The sequence below is a fragment of the Leptonychotes weddellii genome, chromosome 16 (assembly GCF_054177405.1).
Source record: "Leptonychotes weddellii isolate Sample4059 chromosome 16, ASM5417740v2, whole genome shotgun sequence".
Classification (NCBI taxonomy): Eukaryota; Metazoa; Chordata; class Mammalia; order Carnivora; family Phocidae; genus Leptonychotes; species Leptonychotes weddellii.
In genome coordinates, this window is record NC_138384.1 from 41,733,114 (window position 1) to 41,753,558 (window position 20,445).

The window sequence follows — 20,445 nt, forward strand, 5'->3', positions numbered from 1 at the left end:
GCGTGGAAAAGCCGGGGGCGGGGCTGTTGGGGAGACACCCGCAGGATGGCCGGTCAGAGCCCACACTCCTCCGCTCGCCTCTCATCCCACCCGCCACCCTGCACCCTCCCACACCTCAGCCCCCACCAGCCCTACCCAACCCTAATCTCCCTCAAATCTCAGCTCCTCCGTCCAGGAGACCTCCCTCATTCTTCAAAGCAGCCCCCAGGGCCAGCTCCCTTCCCCGAACTTCCAGAACCCCCATGCCCTGTGCTGTTCCCCAGGAACCTGGCCCAGGCTGCTTGAGATGAATCCCACATTTCTCGTGTGACCTGGCCAGCTTGGCTGGGGGCAACCTGGGGGTGAGGCTCGGGCCTCCCTTACAGTCCGGTCCCCAAAAGGGCTTGGAGATATGTTTGCAGATGGAAAACTCAATCGTCTCTAACCAGCACATCCGGAGTCCATGTACTCCCATCCGCTATCTCCTTTGGCCTTGAAGGCGGGAGGCCCAAGGTGCCTCAGTCCCAGGTTTTACAGATGGGGAGGCTGGGAAGTTGAGGGCCACGCCAAGAGTGGGGCAGAGCTGGGGCAGAACCCAGGCCTCTGACCTCCTTGTCTAGGATGCTTCCCTCCAAGCAAGCGATGAAAGAAAGGGAGATGTGTGGGGTGCCACAGTTGAGTCTAGGGGACTAGAAAGGATGGGACTAGGAGTCCAGGGCTGAGCCAGTCCCTGGGGTGCTGGGTAAGGGGGGACCCCCTCCTTCCTGCCCCCTGGATCTAACTGCGTACACCTCTTTTCCTGACCTTTGCCCCCTGGGAAGGGGCCAGCAGGCTCCAGGTGCGGTCAGGACAGTGCAGGGAGTAGAGCTCAGAGGACGGGGCTGCCAGCTCGACGTGGAAGCGGAAACCCCCAAACACGTAGAGGGAGTCAGTGGCCTCATGGTACACGGCAGAATGACCGTAGAGACCTGGGGGGCACGATGGAGCAGACGCTGGGGGGAGGGCTGGTGATTAGGAGCGCCCTCCCACCTTCCTGGGCTCCCCTTCTTGGGACCACGCCACCAAGAAGCTCTTGTCAACCCCTCCCTCCCGCTTCGGTTCCAAAAGACCACCTCTAGTGACTCCGGGCAAGAGAAGAGGGGGAGTCAGAGTGACCTGCATGTCCTGGGGGGACAGTGAGCAAAGAATGGAGAAGGGGAATGCCTGAGGGGCTGGAACCCAGGACCTGGGAGAGGAATGCAATGACCCACTGTCACTGGGCAGGAGGTGGGTAGCCTTTCATGGGAAACTGAACTTCTCAAGAGCGGGTCTGCGAATCTGGGTGGGCGCTGGGGGCAAAACAGGACATAACAAGGTCTAAGGGCAGTGACCACAGGGTAACAGCAGTGGATAGAGAGCCTCCACAAAGCCCCGGATGGCCAGGAGTCCAAGGTGCTGTCCCCGACTTATCCCCAGCCCTACCGGTGGGGGGTGTCCCGCTCTGGGCTCCGGACACCCAGGTGCCAGTCACCAGCTGGTACTCGAACAGCTGCTGGTTGAAGCCATTCTCGGGGGAGTACCCGCCCACCAGGAGCAGAGACAGGCCTCGGCGGGCAGTGAGGGTGTGACCAGCCACTGCCGGGAGCTCCACGGTCTGGGGCACCTGGGGGATAAAGGGCAGAGGTTAGCAGGGAGCTGGAGATTAGGGGTCATCTTCCGGGTAGAAGCAAGACTCGGAACTCTGGACACTCCCCTTGAACCAATAAAGAGGTAGTGAGCTGCCCGGGGTTGGTCAGACCCCAAACTTCCAACTTGCCACGGTCCCAGCAGGTGTGTGCGAGGCCCCTTGCCATTTCTGCCTGCTCAGTGTCACCGATGCGGGTGGGGGCAGCCTGGTGTTCCTCTGGGAAGCCCTGGCCCTTGTGCTCTCACTCTGGCCGTGTGGGGCTGACTGTACCCGCCCACAGTGCGCGTGACCCAGCCAAGTGGACAAGACTATCCCACCCACTCGGCCACAGGCTGGCTCGGGACTACAGTGTGACGCAGGATGGCTGAGATTCAACTCTGAGACTCGCACTGGAGCCCCGGTGGGGAGGGGGGGAAGCTGCATCCCCTGGGGGTGAAACGGGCAGGAGGCACTCTGGCCGGCCCTGCTAGACATGGATCATGGGGGCGGGGGAAGGGAGAGGGGCTCACCTTCTCCTGCCGCCACTGCAGGGTGGTGAGGTTGAGGACCCAAAAGTCGCGAGTGACACCCCCAGCTGTGAGTCCCCCCAGAAGGTACATGGCACCACGGCCAGCGGACACGTAGGCAGCCGCGTGGAAGGAGCGGGGTGAGGGGCCTGGGCCCCCATCCTCGGCTCCCGCCAGCATCTGTGTCCACCGCCGCTCGCTCACTGAGTACCTGGCACCAAGGTGCAGAAAAGGAGTCTCACCATACAGGCATCCCAGCATGACCTGAGGTGACCCCCCCTGCACAGTTATCCCCAAATCCCCTAGGGTGCCCCTCCTTTGACAACCATCTTACCATCCCCCCCTGGGGTAGCACCACCCAAATAAGTATCCCAGACCCCGAGGTGAGCCTCCTGTGACAAGTGTCCCAGTAATTTGTGGGTGTCCTTCACCTATAGAGGTTTTTGTTGTTGTTTTTAAAATATTTTAATTTATTTATTTGAAAAAGAGAGAGCGCATGAGAGAATCAGAGTGCACGAGCAGGGGGAGGGGCAGAGAGAGAGGGAGAAGCAGACTCCCTGCTGAGCAGGGGACGCGGGGCTCGATCCCAGGACCCCGGGACCATGACCTGAGCCGAAGGGAGACGCTTAACCGACTGAGCCACCCAGGCATCTCTAGAGGGTTTTTTACACCAGTTGTTTGTTTTTTTTTTTTAACCCCCGAAGGGACTCTTATGTGACACACATCTCAGCATCCCCTGAGGTCGTGACCTCCTCTCATTCAGGCATCCCACCTCCGGGACAGTCCTCACCTGTACAGGTTCCCCAGCAGCCCCTGGGGCAGGCCGAGGCCCCCAAACATCCACAAGGTGGCATCAGGTCCCTCCACCATGGTGTGCCCCAGGCGGTGTAGGAATCGGCTGGCAGTGTCCTGGGGGCGGAGGTGGGGACACGAAGGGTCAGGCTGGGAGTCGGGGCTGAGGGCTGGTCCCAGGAATGCAGGGAGGGGAGAACCATCCAGGAGGCGGGCTGCGTGGCACCTCCGTGGACAGAGTGGCATCCACGACTCACAGCTGAGAGGCGGCTGTCCATGAGGGTCTCCCAGACCAGCTGCCCGCCGTCCAGCTTCGTGGCGCAGTCAGGGCCCCCGAAGCCCTCGGCACAGATGCACACACCGAGGCTCTGGGGAACAGCAGAAGGAGGCTCAGGGGAAGCCAGATCACCACCCCTGTCCCATGTGGCTTGCCCGTCCCCCCCCATACCTGGTTACAAGTCCCTGCCCCGCTGTGAGCGTTACAGTTCTCAGGACACAGAGCCATGCGGCAGTGGGGGCCAGCCCAGCCCTGGGGACATCGGCAGAGTCCAGCACCTGCAGCTCCATCCTGGGGCACACACTCCTGGGGGACCGGGCAGCTCCCTGGGCCCCCCGACCCGCAGCGGGCAGAGCCCACTGAAGCATTGAAGCCCCATGACGAGGAGCCGTTGGCCTCCCAGTGCAGCACCAGCAGCCCTGTGAGGGGAGAGGGCCAGAGGCTCGTGGCCGGGCGGGGCTCCAGGACATTACTCTACCCCCCAGGGTTAGAGAAAATCCGGTGTCACCGGGCAGGGCGACAAGGCACTCCTTATCATTTGTGATCACTCACTGCCATGCTTCACTGTTCTCCTGCACGCTGCACACCCTCCCCCGCACCCAACCCGTCAAATTCCGATCCCAGTCCCATCACTGGCAAGCTCCAAACCCCGCACAGCTCCCTACAGCTCTGACATAAAACCGGGTCTCCTTACAAAATCGATTAGTGGGGGGGGAGGGGGGCAGGGATTAGACATAGGATATGTAAACAGCGCCTCAATAAAATTATGTTAAAGCGGGGGGGGTGTGGGGAGCGGCCGTAGGCCCTCTGACCTCAAGGCCTCCCACTGTCCCAGCCCTAAGCACTCCAGCACCGCAGGCCCCCTTCGGGCCTCTCGGGGCCTGGGTACCTGCTGCTCTTCTGGCCTGGAGAAGTCGCCCTCCTCCCTCGCCCACACCGTCCCCTTCACGCCTCCAGTGAAATCTCACCTCGGCGAAGAAGCCCTCCCCAACTCCCCAGACAGGCCAGGTGCCCGCTCCTTCCCACTTCCTCTGCCCCTTGGCAAAGGTGTCACTATTCTGACTAGAATTTGTTCAGTGCTGTTTGTACCCCTGCCCCCGAAGGCAGGGCCTGTGTGCCCTTGCTCCCTGCTGGATCCCCAGCACCCAGCTCAGGCGTGGCTCACTGAAGGTGCTCGGTACACAACGGCTAAGTGAAATGAAATCGAGGGCCCCTCGGTTCTAGCTGCTCCCTGGGGAAGGGTTTGGGCTTGCGTGCAATCCCCAGCCGGCCAACTACCCCTCCGCCCTCTCTCTCCCAGCCTTGGAGATCTTGCCGATCTACGATGGTTCAAACTAGGGTACTTCAACTGCCACAGGTGACAAATTATTTTTAGTGCTACTCGATCAGACGGAGCTGGTTCCCAAACTCTCAGCACTGCCGATGTAACGGGGCCTTGGCTGTGGGGTGTCCAGTGCACTGCAGAATGCAGAACGGCATCTCTGGCCCCCACCCGTGACATGCCAGGGCCACTCAGGACAGAGCCAGAGGGCCCAAGGGGCAAAATCCCCCCTGGTGGAGAACCACCAGGCTGAGGAGATGGGCAGGGGGCCTCCACACCAGCCACATTCCGTGTCCCCCAGAGACTTGTCCCACTCGGCCCTGCTCTCCAGAGAGGCCGCTCAGCCAGGGCAAACCTCTCTATCAGCCCCTCAACTGAGGAAACAGAGGCCCAGATGTGACAAGGGACGGCATCAGCTGGCACGTCAGGGGCAGAGTCGGGCTGGGTCTTCAGCCCCCCCACCGGGGGGGAGGGACAGCGTAAGGGGCAAGGGCTACAAAGCCTCGGCCAGGGTCCCACTTTGCCCAGTCCCCGTACCAGACAGGGCCTGCACAGTGAGGGGCCTGTCCCGCCGCTGGCCGCAGAACGCAGCGATGAGGCTGCGGTCCGACTGGACGACACCAGTGTCCAGGAAGCGCGGGAATCCATCAAAGGCCAGGACGTAGCTCAGCTGGAGGCAGAGGATGCAGAGTGAAGGATCAGGGGACGGATGGTAAGGGTGAGAAAGAGGGACGCGGGAGGTCTGGGAGGAGGAGGAGCTCAAGAGGGGAGGGCAATCTGAGCCCGGGAGACTCTGGACAAACTGTGGCCAGCACTCCCCTCCTGTGCGCACAGCAGACATGGCTCATGGATCAGGCACTCTTGCACAGAGCCTCTTTCTCAATACACAGCTCCTGGCGGCCACTACCTACTGGTCGGAGCTGGCGCACAAAGTACAAATATTAACCATGCCTGGGCCGGGGAGTGGGGAGCCCAGGAAATAGGAGGTGATCGGGGGAATGAGAGGGTCTGGGGGGCTTCGGAATGAAGGTCTGCAGTCTGAGGAAGAGAGCTTAGGGTTTGAAGGATAAAGGAACAGGAACGTGGGGTCAGGGTCTGTCTGCGGATTCAGATTGGGTTGGGGGAGACACGGGCCTGAACTCTGGCGCCCTGGGTACTCACCGTGCAGGGGGTGCTGCTGTCGGGGGAGAAGGTGAGGGTGAGCGGGGGACAGAGGGTCCCGGGGGCACAGGGCTGTAGCACCTCGGTGGCCGAGACAACCCACACACAGTAGGACAGGCCCGGCCCGGCTCTCGCTGCCCCACCCCCTGGAGGCAGCGGCCCCCCCACCCGGCGTGAGCCCAGCGCCACTGAGGACACGTTGGTGAGGAGGGTGCGGCCCCCACACTCCCGGAAACAGGAGCCACTGGCCCTGGGGAGATGAAGGAGAGAGCAAGAGCGTCAGACCGGGTCCCACCCCATCCCATCCGGTCCCTAACCCGCCCTGGCCCTCCCGGTGGGCCCCTGGCTCACCGGGGGTCCCCGTAGTAGCCAGGGGAGCAGAGCTGGCAGTGGGCACCTTCGGTGTGGTCCTGGCAGAAGCAGAGCCCGCTGAGGTTGTCACAGTGGCCACGGCGCGGGTCCCCGTGCCCGTTGCACTGGCAGGGCCGGCAGCCGCCCGAGCCGGTGGCGTTGCCAAAGCTGCCGGGCCGGCACCGCTCGCAGCGCTCCCCCCACGTCCAGTCTGTGGAGGCCGCGGCAGAGAGGACACGGAGTCAGGGCAAGGGCAGGAGGAGCCCCACAACGCTCGGCCATCCCTGGCCCCACGTAGCTGCTCCAGAGGCAGGTGACCGGGGGAACCCAGACCGGGGAGGCACTGCGAGCCCCCGCCAAAGAGATGGGTGGCACTGAAACCGTCTGGGGTCGGGAGCGGGCCATGGGGCAGGGACCCCTAGCTGGGCGAGGGGACCCAGACGCCCAGGCAGAGGAAGGACACTGGAGCCCCGGGGAGGGTCCCTGAGGCCGCTCACCCTGGCACTCATCACAGAAGCCAGGCCCCCGCCTGCGGCAGTGGCTGTGGAAGTTGCAGCCACAGTCCCGGGAGCAGCGGGGCGCCGGGGGTCCCGGGGCGGGCGTGGGCGGAGGCAGGTCAGACGTCCAGCCCAGGTCACACACACAGGTGAAGTCGGGGGGACCGCTGCACACACCGTGGCCACAGTCTTCCAGGCACCTGAGGGCGTGGCGGGAGTGGGGAAGGGCTGGGCGGGGCCCGGAGCCCCCAAGGCACACCCCCCCTCCCGCCCCAGTCCACCGCCTTGTCTCCACGGCAACGCCATCCCCGGCCACTGCCGGTTCCTCCTCCTGGACTCTGTGGGCGGCCCTGTCTCCAAGGTAACCCCCCCACACGTGGTAACTCCTGTCTCTATGGTAACCACATATCACCACTGGTGATCTGCTCTCTGTGAAAACCCGTTTCAACTGGGTCCTCCTCCGTCTCCGTGGCAACACTGAGGACTATGGTCCGCAGTCCAGGGGTGACCCGTCTCCACAGTAACTAGTGTTACCTGGGGACCCTGTCACTCTAACGAGGGCCTACCCTGCAAGGTAAAAACCCCAGGCTCACTGGGGATGCTGGTTCCCTGGGAGGCACCCAGCACTGCCACGGCTTCCTCCCTCCATCTCCACGTGCCCCAGCCCCGGGCGACATCTCCATGGAAACCGAGCCCCGCTCACGTGCGGTTGCAGTACGTGATGCCATCGCCCTGGTAGCCTCGCTGGCAATGACACTCGTAGCTGAGGGGTGTGTTCAGGCAGGTTGCCCGCAGGTGGCACCGCGCCAGGCCCAGGCGACACTCATCCACGTCGGGACAGCGGGCATAAGCCCAGCGGGCGGGGAGGGCCACAGACAGCCCCAGGCCCTCCCCCACCCACAGGGAGCAGTTCCCCCCGCCCAGCGGCCCCGAGAAGTCCCCCTGGAGGCACCTGGGGGGGGGCGGGAGAGGGAGGAGGGGTGGGAAGGGGGAGATGATAAAGAAACGAGAGACCAAGATGGAAACAGGGAGAGAGGGGCCGATGGGAAAGAGAGAAATGGAAATATGAACACGGAGAAAAGGACACAAGGAGAAATGAAGGAGAGACAGAAACCCAGCGGAGTCAGACCGGAGACACACAGGGAAATGGTGAAGGGAGAGAGAAGGAAAGACGGAAACAGAAAGACAAGAAGCAAAGATGAGGAGAAACCAGTCACAGAGAGCAGGAGAGGGTGGAGATGGAGGAGAGAGGGAAACCGAGAGGGGAGGGGAAGAAACACAGAGAGACAATCTGCCGTTAGAATCAGGGCAGGCGAGAGCCCCCCACCCCGTCCGCCCTCTGGCCTCGCGGCCCCGCGGTCCCGGCCACACCGGCCCAGCGTGGGGTTGTCCTCATTGCCACACCAGCCGCACTCGTGGCTCTGCAGACACTCGTGGCAGGTCAGGAAGCGGTCACAGCTCCGGCACCGAGGCTCCGAGTGCACGCTGCAGGGCGACAGGCGTGGGTGGGGGTGTCCGTGCCCTCCCCTCTGTGGGCCCCGCCCCGATGCCCAGACCGCACCTGTCGTCCCAGCCGCGGCAGCCCCCGTGCGGGTAGCGGGCCAGGTAGGCTGCGAACAGGAAGCAGGTGTGCGTGGACTGGCACCAGGCACACTGGCTGGAGTTGGCCAGGCAGTCGTCACAGGTCAGGCGCCTGGGGGCGGGGAGCAGGGACAGGGTCAGACCGTGCAGCGGCCCCCACACGCCCCCTACATCCCCTCCCCCTGGGCCCAGGTGGCTCACTGGCTGCAGAGCGGGGGACACTCGTCTGGGCTCTTCAGGGCACCCCGACTCCGGCCCCGCCGGCTGCACGCGGCGTCCCCTTTGCGGCTGGAGCTCTGATGCCACTCGCAGAAGGGGTCCTGGGGAATTAAAAAAGGAGTAAGAGCCCAGATGGCCCTCTACCTTGGGCTCCACAAGTAGCTGCCTCCCTCACCTGCCCCACCCCATAGACCACCCCTCCAAGCCCCCCTCCCTCCCCAGCTGCCTGCCTCTCTAGACTTTCTCCTCCAGCCAATGGCATCCATGGGATCCGCCTTCCCGGCACCCACTCCCTTTTGGGGCAAAAGAACCCCTATGTCTGGTCCTGTTGGGACTGGTGGATCCTTAAGCTCCAGAGGTGGGCAAGGGGCCACACTCTCTACCCCCTAGCCTTGCAGATGGCTCTGAGAGTCAGCACAAGACCCAACCAGAGCCAACGAAATGTGCTTCTGAGACTTCTGTTGAACTGGGGGTGAGAGTGGGGTGGGGACAGAAAGGTGCTCTCTTCCACTTGGGACTTGGGGGGCTGCGTGGGGGGGGGATGAAAGTCTGGAGCCCTCGTGGCTCCCTTGCCACTCCCAAGGAATGAACCTCCAGGGAAGCGAGGGTATGGGATGGAGGGGGGTGGACGCCTGATCACACGGTCTAAACAACAAGCCTAAAGACCTCTTCCCGGGGCTCCAGTGCCGGAGCCCATAAATGCCCCTCTGGTAAAGAGGTACTAAGTTGGGTTTTCTGGCCCTTACAACAGGGAGAGTCCTGACTGCCAGGAGCCCTGCTCCCCACCTGGCTCTCACCTGCAGATCAAGGACAATAGCCCCACCTGTCTCCCCCCGCTGCACCCAGGGGACCTCTCGGATGCCCGTGCCAACTCCAGGGGGCCTCCCCCTTTCCCAGTTGCCTGATCTGGCTGCCTTGATCTTGAGACCTCCCCTCTGTGGCTTGGCAGGCACCTGGGTGCAGGCGTGACAGTCACGGTGTTCCTCACAGAGCGGGCAGAGGGCAGGCACCAGCACCAGCAGGGACCCGCCAGCCCCGTCGGCCCCGCAGTGGGCCCCGCCCTGGCGCAGGTGGCAGGTGGCGCTGGTCAGGCACCAGCCGCAGCCCTGGTCGGCCAAGCAGCCCAGGCAGGAGGAGTAGGAGGAGCAAGCTGAAGAGCGGTAGGGCTCCAGGAAGAAGAAGGAGATCTCCTGGGGGAAGGGCTCACATAAGGGCCGGGGGTCCACAAGCCAAGTCCCAGGGCAGGAGTCGAGGTTGGGGGTAGGGGTCAGGGTTTGGCGCTAGAGACGTGTTTGGAGACAAGGTTAAGAACCCAAGTATGTGGAAAGCTGGGATTTAGGAGGAGCAGACAAAAGGGGATCGGGGCTTGAGAGCATCTAGAGATGAGAGAGCTAAATACAGAGGGCAGAAGTCAGGCCAGGGCAGGAGAAGTCAGAGATGTAGGCAGGGGGTCAGAATGTGAGATCAGGTCAGAGTCTGGGGGTCAGAGGTTGGGGTCTGGAGGGCTCAAGGTGAGGCCGAGAGTTCAAGTGTTGGGGGGGTAGGGAGAGGTCAGGTCAAGAGAGTTAGAATTTGTGGTCTGGGGTTCGGAAAGCTCCGGGGATCTGAGGCCAGGGCCTGGGTACTCACGCTGCCACCTGGCACGCCAGTCCGGTCCCACAGCAGTGTAAGTTCGCTGTGCCCAGGGCCCGCCGAGCCATTGAGCTGGCCCTGGATCTCCACCGCATACTTGTGGCCCCGGCCAGGCAGTGGGAAGAGGCGAGCAGACCCTGGGCGCTGTAGCCGCCTTGTCTCCTTCTCCTGCTGAGCCACCCAGCGCCCCACCTCCTCCTGGGTAAGGGTGAAGGACAGACAGGGGCCTCAGAACGTTCCAGCCGCCCCAACCCCTGAAACCTCCAAGAGCCCCAAACCCACCTAGCACTGACCTCTGTCCTGGGAAGAGGAAGAGGGCCTCAGAGTTCCTTAGACCCCAAGAACCTCTGAGAACCCTCAACAACACCCCCACCACCACCCACCTCCTCCTCAGGGGGAGTTTGACTTGGTAACTCAGACCCTCCCCACCTTCTTCAAAATTCCCCCCCCAATTCCATTCATAACTGAAAACCCCAGGACCCTCCCTCCACTAAGGATATATCCCGTGCCTCTGATTTCTCCCCAGTCCTCCCCCCACACCATACACCCCAGCTGCCACATTTATAACTAACAGCCCCCTGTGTGTTCAGGCACCCTCACCATGTTCTCTGTGTCAGGGCCCCGGGCCATCCGGGCTAGGACATGTAGACGCTGGGCCCGGGCCCACACAGCTACATCCTCAGCCCCCGCCCCTCCGGGCCCTCCAGGCAGTAGTGGGTGGATGAAGCCACGGTAGACCAGGGACACATCGGTCTCTGGGCTGGGTGTCAGAGTGATGGTCGTACTGCGGACAATCAAGACCTGGGCAAGCCACGGAGAAGGGTATGCGTGAGCGCTTCTGTGCATGGGCCCACAGTGGCCCCACCCCTCAGGCAAACACCAGAGCTAGAAAAGATCAGGTACCCCAACCTCCTTCCCTCTTTCATCAAACGAGCACCGAGGCCAGGGGCACTCTGCATTGGGACTCCAACAATAGACAGCAGGGTCCCGGTCCCCACTCAGCACCTCTCTCATGAAACTCCAGGACCCCAGACCTTTTGGGAACTTCTTCTCTGACATCCCACCCTTCCACTTTCCACCGAAGCCTTAAGAGTCCACACTTTTTAAAAAAGTCCCTGAACTACAGGGTTCGGAGAAATTTCCAAGTTAGTGAACACAGCCCCGTGCCAGCAGGGGTCACATCCCAGCTCTTCCGGGACAGAGCTCCTTTGCTCACGACCCTTCTGGACCACACCCTATGTAACGTGTCCTCGGTTATATAATAAACCAATACACGAGTTTAAAAAAAAAAAAAAGAGAGAAAGAGTCCAGATCCAACATTCAAAGTGACAGACATGCTACATGATTTATTAGCGTGTGTTTTGTAATTGCAAAAGAATGGAATAACCCAAGTATTCGTCAACGGGAGACTACCTAAATAAACTATAGCACCACGGCCCTAGAATCTAAATGGAATATTACAAAACTGTAAAAAAAAAAAAAAAAGAGAGAGGGTATTCCCTAAGTTCTAAGAAGCTTGCTAGGATATATTAAGAAATAAAAGTGGCAGTGTAGTGTGACTGGAATATTACTTTTTGTGCAAGAAAGAAAAATAATTAAATGTCACATTTACATGTGTGTGAATGGGTAGACCTGCAAGGATACGTAAGAAATCCCAATTGAGGGGCGCCTGGGTGGCTTAGTCGTTAAGCGTCTGCCTTTGGCTCAGGTCATGGTCCCAGGGTCCTGGGATTGAGCCCCACATCGGGCTCCCTGCTCCGCGGGAAGCCTGCTTCTCCCTCTCCCACTTCCCCTGCTTGTGTTCCCTCTCTTACTGTGTCTCTCTCTGACAAATAAATAAAATCTTAAAAAAAAAAAGAAATCCCAATTGATCTTCTGGGAAGAGTTAGGGTGGCGCCGAATGGGGGGTGGTGCTGGGACAGCTTCGCACACTGAGAGGGCTTCCCACACTTGCTCCCCACTGAGCAAGGAGCCTGATGTGGGACTCAACCCCTGCTTGTGTTCCCTCTCTCGCTGTCTCTGTCAAATAAATCGATAAAATCTTTTTTTTTTTTTAAGATTTTATTTATTTGACAGAGAGAGACACAGGGGGAGTGGGAGAGGGAGAAGAAGGCTTCCCGCCGAGCAGGGAGCCCAATGTGGGGATCGATCCCAGGACCCTGAGATCACGACCTGAGCCAAAGGCAGACGCTCAAACGACTGAGCCACCGAGGCGCCCCAACAAATAAAATCTTTAAAAAAAAAAATCAAGGGGGTGCCTGGGTGGCTCAGTTGTTAAGCGTCTGCCTTCGGCTCGGGTCATGATCCCAGGGTCCTGGGATCGAGCCCCGCATCGGGCTCCCTGCTCGGCGGGAAGCCTGCTTCTCCCTCTCCCACTCCCCCTGCCTGTGTTCCCTCTCTCACTGTGTCTCTCTCTGTCAAATAAATAAATAAAATCTTTAAAAAAAAAAAAATCAAAATCAATAAGAAGCCACTGTGGAAAACAGTTTGGTGATTCTTCGATAAGTTAAATATTCAATCACCGTATGACCCAGCAATTCCGCTCCTAGATATATACCCAAAGAGAGTTGAAAATAGGTGTTTGTTGCAATATATACACATTTCAAATCATTACTTTATATACTTGAAACTAACATAATATTGTATGTCAATAATGCCTCAATCGAAAAAAAAAAAGAAAAAAAATTTTTTTTAAAGATTTTTTATTTATTTATTTGAGAGAAAGAGAATGAGAGAGAGCACATGAGAGGGGTTAGGGTCAGAGGGAGAAGCAGACTCCCCGCCGAGCAGGGAGCCCGATGCGGGACTCGATCCGGGGATTCCAGGATCGTGACCTGAGCCGAAGGCAGTCGCTTAACCAACTGAGCCACCCAGGCGCCCAAGAAAATATTTTTTAAAAGAAAATAGGTACTCAAACAGCGGCTTATACAGGGAATGCTCATGGCTGCACTATTCACGATAGCCAGTAAGTATCAACACCCTGAATGTCCATCCGCTGATGAACGGATGTGGCACGGCCATACAAGAGAATATTGCTCAGCCATAAAAAGGAATGAAGTTCTAAGACGTGCTACAACATGGATGGACCTTGAAAACATTACTCTAGGTGAAAAAAGCTGCACACAAAATACAACATATAGGATTCCATTTATATGACATACCCAGAATTGGCAAATCCAGAGTTAGCAGATTGCCAACCACTAACCACTAAAAGGTTAGTGGTTGCCAGGGGCCAAAGGGAGAGGGGGAACAGAGAGGGATTACTTAATGGATCTGGAGTGTCTTTCTGGAACTAGGTAGTGGTGGTGTGCAATAATCTGGAACTAGGTGGTGATGGTTGTGCAATGTTGTAAACGTGCTTCATATCACTGATGGTAAATTTTACATGATGTGTGTTTTAGCACAATTTAAAAAAATCTTTAGAGGTCGGGCGCCTGGGTGGCTCAGTTGGTTGAGCGACTGCCTTAGGCTCAGGTCACAATCCTGGAGTCCCGGGATCGAGTCCCACATTGGGCTCCCTGCTCAGCAGGGAGTCTGCTTCTCCCTCTGACCCTCCCCCCCCTTCATGTGCTCTCTCTCTCTCTCTCTCAGATAAAATTAAAAAAAAAAAAAATCTTTAGAGGTCAATAAGTAAACTCAGACTCTTGACTGTAAAGGCTTATTAGGCAACCACAAGAGTGGTATAGAACCATTTGAAAAATGAAAACCCTGGGACCACACACCAGGCCCCATCCCCTGGCTCCCACCTTGTCGGGCTGGGAGGCATTGGGCGGCTGCTGGAAAGTGAGCAGGTGCAGGCCAGGCAGGAAGCTCTGGGTGACGCAGGCCTCCAGGGATGTGACAAAGACAGGCGCAGGCCCCCACCAGCCCACGGTGCCCGAGATCTGCTCCCCTCGGCAGCGGGCCTGCTCTGTGAGGACAGGAGGGTGGGGGGAATAGAGGTCAGTGCGGGGTGCTGCGCTGCCCCCTCCCATACTGCCCCTGCACACTCACCAGGCCGGGGGAGGCAGCTCTCATTATGCACACACCAGCCCAGGGTGCCGGGCCCCCGGGGAGGAGCTGTGGGGCTGCTGAAGGCCAGGCAGGCCTGGCAGTCACCCAGAAGGCGGCCCAGTCCCAGGCAGCTGGCAGCTGGACACTGCAGGGAGGGGAAGGGACAGAGGTTACTGTCCACAGGGGCGCAACGGACCTGGGAAATGCTGTAGATTCGGGAGTCACAGGGTGGAAAGTGTCAGGAAATCGGAGAAGGGAACTGAAAGCCAGTTGGAATGAGGAAGATCAAGAGGACAGGAGCCAGGGGGTCTGGGGACAGGGTTGTAAGTTCAAAAGGATCGGGAGGGGTCATAGGTTCAGAGGGGTCAGCGGGCAGGAGAGCCAATCTTCGGTGTGAAAACAAGTCTCCCAAGTGGGAGGAGGTCCTTCTCTACTTAGTTTCGACAGAGGGAGACATGTGCTAGGAGAGAGAGCGCTAGGACAGTCACTCACGGCACCAGAGGGAGTCCCAGGAGGTGGCGCGGCTTGGCAGGCTCCCTGACACCAACTGCATTCGGGGTCTCGCGAGCAGACGCTATGGTCGGTATACATGGAGCAATAGTCTAAGTGGTACTGCAGGGAGATGGGGGGGCGGTCCTCAGATCTGGAGCCTGTTCTCTCATGCCCACCACTTTATGATCCCAGGGACCCTCAACTGCTCGACACCTTAAGGACCCCTATCCACTCTGCCCTCAGCCCCAGGGACCTCCAGTCCTCCCTGCTTGAACCTGGGGACCAACTGCCCTCCCCTCATAGCCCTAGGGACCCCCAGTCCTTCCCCCAGGGACCCGCCCCAACTTGCTCCCGCCTCCATGGGAACCATGCTACCTCCTCCCCAGCCACCCTCTCCCTATCACCCCAGTGCTCACGTCCGGAGCAGGCGCCTGGAACACAAAGGGAGGCACCTTGTAGGCCATCAAGTCCCCACGGGGTCGGCCACTGTACCCCCCAGCCACCAACAGGACACTGCCACCAAGCACAGCCGCCACATGTGAGTATCGGCCACTGGGAGGCGCTGCTCGGCCTAGGAGAATACAGACACCCCCCAACCCAAGGACATGAGACTCCAACGAGTCTCCCCTCCTATGCTCATGACTCCCTTGCCCAGAGGCCTATCCCGACTCTCCTACACCTCAAGTCCAGCCTCCTACTTCCTGCTTCAACTGAACGCACCCAAGGAAACCCTCCTAGCCTGCCTGGCCCTGCACTTGCCAGAGCTCCCACACCACTGCCCGAACCACCTTTAAAAGACAGAGCACGGGGGCGCCTGGGTGGCTCAGTCGTTAAGCGTCTGCCTTCGGCTCAGGTCATGATCCTGGGGTCCTGGGATCGAGCCCCACGTCAGGCTCCTGCTCCGCGGGAAGCCTGCTTCTCCCTCTCCCACTCCCCCTGCTTGTGTTCCTGCTCTCTCTGTCTCTGTCGAATAAATAAATAAATAAATCTTAAAAAAAAAAAAGACAGAGCATGATGGGGCGCCTGGGTGGCTCAGTTGGTTAAGCGTCTGCCTTCAGCTCGGGTCATGATCCCAGAGTCCTGGGATCGAGCCCCACATCGGGCTCTCTGATCAGCAGGGCGCCTGCTTCTCCCTCTGCCCCCCACCCTGCTCGTGCTCTCTCTCTCTCTCAAATAAACAAATAAAATCTTAAAAAAAAAAAAAGAGCATGATCTTCGGGGTCAGAAAAACCTGGCTTTGATTCCTAGGTCTACCATTTACTTGGGTTCTGAGTAGTTGTGTGGCCTTGGGAAAGAGACTCAACTTCTCTGAATCTTGGTTTCCTCCTCAATAAATGGACCATCTTCCTGCCCTCGGGGAGCCATGAGGCAGGCTGCCTGGCTCTCACCTGGTTTTGTCTGTACACCAGCCTCCCTTCTGGGGACAGCCTCTGATTTTCCTCTGGAACTCCACCCTCTCCCACTACAGTCCACAGGCTCAAGCTGAGCTGAGCCCAGACCTGTCAGGTCAGTGACTCGTTCAGGAACAGGACCCGATTCCTATGATTTTTGGGAAAAAGGCATGTGCTTCCTCCCTCTGGGCATTTTAAAGGGGTAGGATATAGGCCCAGGGCTGCTGGTGACCATTTGCAAAAGACAAATCTGCCACAGACTGAAGCGAACTTGAATGAGAACTAGCTGATGCCATCATGTGAGCGCCCACACCCGGGCCAGCCTGAAGCCAGTTGTCACTCAAGTGAGCCAAGAACTCGGTTTTGTGGGGCACCTGGGTGGCTCAGTCGTTAAGCATCTGCCTTCGGCTCAGGTCATGGTCCCAGGATCCTGGGATCGAGCCCCGCATCGGGCTCCCTGCTCAGCGGGAAGCCTGCTTCTCCCTCTCCCTCTCCCTCTCCCCCTGTTTGTGTTCCCTCTCTTGCTGTGTCTCTCTCTGTCAAATAAATAAATAAAATCTTGAAAAAAAAAAAAAAAAAGAACTCGGTTTCACTCAAGCTGGTTGGGTTGGATCCTGTCGCCCAGAACCAAGAGTACTGACTGATGGGTAAGTGCTCAGTGACTGGTGACCCCTCACCCTCTTACCGCCCCATATGCTCTGTAAGCACATGGGACTTGGCCTGGGGACTCACAAACTACAGAGGAAGAGGCCTCCAGAAACCTCACACTCTGGCCTAAAGGAGAAATAGGGACAGGCAGAAGAGCCTCAAATGCCAGGCCAAGGCTTTATGCCTGATGGTCAAACAGGGTTCCATGGGGAACCCTTCGCCCAGCCTACCCCTTAAATGTCAATGTCCCTTCCTTATGCCTGTTCTCTGTCCTCGCTCTTCTGTCCAGTGGGGCGGGGAGAAGAGATGGGCCTCCTGGAAGTCCACAGCCCCCTGAAATGATAGGCCCAGTTTGTGTGTACCAGTGTCTTTCCGAGCAGAGGGCCCGTGGCTTCCTTCTGATTCTCCAAGCAGTCTGACTTAATGAGTTTGAAAGGTTTCTCCACACTGCCATCCAGGCAAGCCCTCGGTCCCTGGGGCAGGATGCTGACACTATCAAAAAGTCAACATACTGAGCCCTTGGCTAGGAGGTCTTCATTCTTTGCACCATCTCAATCGACTCTCACAACAGCCCAGTGGTTTAAGTATTACTGTCATCCCCGTTTTACAGACGGGCAAGTTGAGGCACAGAGAGATTAAACAATATTTTTGTACAGATGGTTGCCTGGGGCCTGGCCATCCTGGTTCTGCCACTTGCCCACTCTATGACCCTGAAAAGGTCACATGTAGGTCGTTCCCTGGGGCATCTGGAAATTGGCAAAATCTGGACTGGAGCCTAGACCAGGGCTGCTGGACCTGCCTCCCATCTCCATGGCAACAGCGACCCCGCCCTGCCTCCCCGCACAGGCTCACCTCTGGAGGCCAGCTCTAACAGGACATCTGGCTCACCCTATGAGGACCAACGTGGCTCCTGCCTAAAGCCCAGATTCACTGTCAGGGAAGTGTGACTCTCAGGAGCCCCTCAGGAAAACAGAGGGGCCACTCACCCTCAGGGGTTCCTGGGGGGGCAAGCTCAGCCCCCGACACCCACTGATGGCAGCCGAGGTGATAGAAGAAGAGACCATCTTCATAGCACTTTTCCTCCTGGTAATGGGTGTGCACGTTGCCCCCTGGAAAGGAGGAAAGGGGCACAGCTGGCAAGCCTGGCAGAGGTGGGGACACCCAGGCAGGGAGCCTCAGCTCAGTGTGGGCCTGGGGCCCTAGAAGGCAGGCAGGCAGGCAGGCAGGCGGGATCAGGGAGCCTCCTCACCATAGACCACCATGTAGTTGCCCAGGACACTGGCTGTGTGGAAGGCTCTCTCCCGTGGGCCCTGAAGCCCATCCCGGCCCTTCAGGGTGGTCCACACGCGCCGATCCACGTGGAAGAGGTCGGTGGAGTTCACCCGCACAGAAAACCTATCGGGAGGGGCAGAGGAGGGGCTCAGGGCAGGAAAGGCTTCTCTCCCTCCTCTGGGCTCTCAAGAGTCGTGTGATCAGTCAGGGTGAGGCCGGCGTGATGGGGTTTATGTCCCCACCTGCCTCCCAGTGGCTCATCCCTGGGTTCCATGCATCATCTAGCCAGGGCTGGCCATCAAGCAGGGTGTGGCTGAGTGGACAGACAGGCGAGAGCGCATGGGAAGTAAGTGGCCAAAAGAGTGAAGGAAAGGTTAGAGAGTCAGTGAGTGGATGAGCAAATAAGAGAACGAATGAACTAGTGAATGACCTAAGGAAGGAGGGCGGATGACTGCAGAAGTCCATCAGTGGACGAAGACCACTAAAGACTGAAGACCCAGGGGCCTGGGCCAGGCTTGGCCCTGCAGGAGGTCACTCACCGGGCAGTGGAGGGCCGGTGTCCACCGTGAACCAGCAGGGTGCGTGAGGGTGCATGGAACACCATGGAGTGGCCGGTGGCGGCAGGGGGTCGCCCACCTGCTGGAATCACCTGCTCCCAGTAGCCTCCGCTGGAGCCATCGAGGCGGAAACGGAAGAGGCCGGAGGAGAAGAGGTCGTGCTGGGTGCGGCCGCCAGACACATAGAGCCAGACGTCGTCCACCAGGGCGGCCGCGTGACCTGCCAGGCCTGGTGGCCCCGAGGAACCCGAGGCAGGTGGCGCAAGGAGCTCCCAGTGGCCCCCGCCCAGTGGGCTGAAGGCCCACACATCGCTGGTGAGGGAGCCATCGGCCAGCTCGCCACCCATGAGCACCAGGGAGCCGGCCCAGGCCACAGCCACGTGGGAGTGCCGGGCAGCCTGTGGGTAAGAGACCAGGAGACAGGATGGTGACACAGAGTGACATGAGAGCCAGCCAGAGAGAGACATGGAGAAAGCCAGACAGAGATACACGAAGAGAAAAAGGAAGACAGACCCAGCAAGACAGACACAGGCGAACAAAAACAAATTAAAAAAAAAAAAAAAAAAGGAGGCGGAGGAGGCAGGGGGGCAGGGATAGGGGAGGTGGCAGAGAAAAGCAGAGGGAGAGACAGACAGCCCAGAGGGGAGACACAGAGACCAAGAGAGAGCAGAAGACCAACAGGCAGAGACAAAAATGGAGAGAGAAACCAAGAGAAAGAGACAGGAGATCCACAGAAGGATAAGATGCAAAAATGGAGATAGAGGAAGCAAAAAGAAAATCAGAGGTAGAAAAGCAGCACCAGGAGGAGGAGGTGGGCCCATATCAAGCGGCAGGGCTGGGGGCGTACGGGGTGGTAGGGTCGCTCCAGGGGGCCCTGACTGGGTCTGCCGGAGTGGACAGGCGCCTCTGAGCAGTGCGGGGGGTTGGGGAGGATTCGTACCGGGGTAGGACTCAGGTCCCAGCGCTCCCAGGTGTTGGCAGAGAAGTTGTATAGGACCAGGTCCCCCAGGGCGCTGTTGAGGTCCTGGCCTGTGGAGGGACAGATGGCTCAAGCCCTGGCCACAGACTGCCAAGCCACCAGACCCCAGACGCACACCCCATCGGCTCACCTCCAAAAACGGCCAGTAGCCCCGGCGGGGACAGGAAGGCACCGGCCGCCCCGATCCGGGCCGAGAAGGCAGGGTCCCCGGCACTCACGTTGTGCCACCAGCCGGCCCCCTGGTTCTCCCACAGGTGCAGGTCACAGGCGTGTCCCAGGAAGCCAGGCTCACAGCGGCACGGTCCCAGGGGCTGGAGGGGGACAGGCACACAAAGGCAGGGATGGAGAGAGAAAAAAAAGAGAGAAAGGGGGAGGAGAGATGAAGCCAGAGTGAGACACACAGGGCAGAAAGGAAGAAGGAAAAAGATGGATGGGAAAGGAGAGATGGAATAACAGCCAGGAAGGACACAGGCCAACAGACGGAGGAAGAAAGGGACACAGAGACACAACCAGAGAGAAGCAGAGAGGTAGAAAAAAGCAGACAGCTAGGGTGTCTGGGTGGCTCAGTTGGTTAAGCGACTGCCTTCAGCTCAGGTCATGATCCCAGGGTCCTGGGATCGAGTCCCGCATCGGGCTCCCTGCTCTGCGGGGAGCCTGCTTCTCCCTCTCCCACTCCCCCTGCTTGTGTTCCCTCTCTCACTGTGTCTCTCTCTGTCAAATAAATAAATAAAATCTTTAAAAAAGAAAAAAGAAAAAAGCAGACAGCCCAACAAAAAAAGGGAAAGACAGAAGGGCCCGGAGAGGAAAACGAGGACAGACAGCAAGAGAGGTCGGAGGAGAAGGACAGCGGTGAGGGCAAGGTCAGCCTGGGCCGGACGACCTCAGCCTGGGGAGGCGAAGGCAGGAGGGCTCAAGACGTGACCCAGTCCCGAAGCTGGATGTGCGGGGCTGAGGCCCAAGGTCAGTGGTCAGCAGTCCGAAGTCAGGGCCAGACAAAGCGGCTGGGTGGGAGGATGGAGTCGGGCCGGCAAGCGGAAGGCAGGTGGGTTTGCAGGCCAGATGCAGGCGAGAGGCAGGAGGGGAGTGGGCTCAGGCAGAGGAGGGGCCGCAGATGAAGGTGGGGTGGGGCTG

The 20,445-nt window shown here is 59.1% G+C and overlaps 1 protein-coding gene across 1 annotated transcript in view; it reads right to left on the reverse strand.

Moving 5' to 3' along the window:
- Nucleotides 1–20,445, reverse strand: part of MEGF8 (multiple EGF like domains 8) — a 39,930-nt gene that overhangs the window by 13,111 nt on the left and 6,374 nt on the right. Inside the window, exons 4-30 of the mRNA XM_081807899.1 lie at nt 19,445–19,625; nt 19,276–19,364; nt 18,318–18,733; nt 17,756–17,901; nt 17,493–17,615; nt 14,884–15,038; nt 14,468–14,587; nt 13,976–14,120; nt 13,729–13,892; nt 10,583–10,783; nt 9,980–10,180; nt 9,304–9,540; nt 8,333–8,451; nt 8,112–8,243; nt 7,922–8,035; nt 7,254–7,502; nt 6,551–6,750; nt 6,054–6,264; nt 5,703–5,952; nt 5,079–5,211; nt 3,392–3,639; nt 3,201–3,311; nt 2,942–3,060; nt 2,155–2,362; nt 1,441–1,621; nt 784–947; nt 3–23 (exon numbers count right to left, since the gene is read on the reverse strand). Coding sequence (XP_081664025.1) covers nt 3–23; nt 784–947; nt 1,441–1,621; nt 2,155–2,362; nt 2,942–3,060; nt 3,201–3,311; nt 3,392–3,639; nt 5,079–5,211; nt 5,703–5,952; nt 6,054–6,264; nt 6,551–6,750; nt 7,254–7,502; nt 7,922–8,035; nt 8,112–8,243; nt 8,333–8,451; nt 9,304–9,540; nt 9,980–10,180; nt 10,583–10,783; nt 13,729–13,892; nt 13,976–14,120; nt 14,468–14,587; nt 14,884–15,038; nt 17,493–17,615; nt 17,756–17,901; nt 18,318–18,733; nt 19,276–19,364; nt 19,445–19,625 — 4,638 coding nt within the window. The remainder of the gene's footprint in view (nt 1–2; nt 24–783; nt 948–1,440; nt 1,622–2,154; nt 2,363–2,941; nt 3,061–3,200; nt 3,312–3,391; nt 3,640–5,078; nt 5,212–5,702; nt 5,953–6,053; nt 6,265–6,550; nt 6,751–7,253; nt 7,503–7,921; nt 8,036–8,111; nt 8,244–8,332; nt 8,452–9,303; nt 9,541–9,979; nt 10,181–10,582; nt 10,784–13,728; nt 13,893–13,975; nt 14,121–14,467; nt 14,588–14,883; nt 15,039–17,492; nt 17,616–17,755; nt 17,902–18,317; nt 18,734–19,275; nt 19,365–19,444; nt 19,626–20,445) is intronic.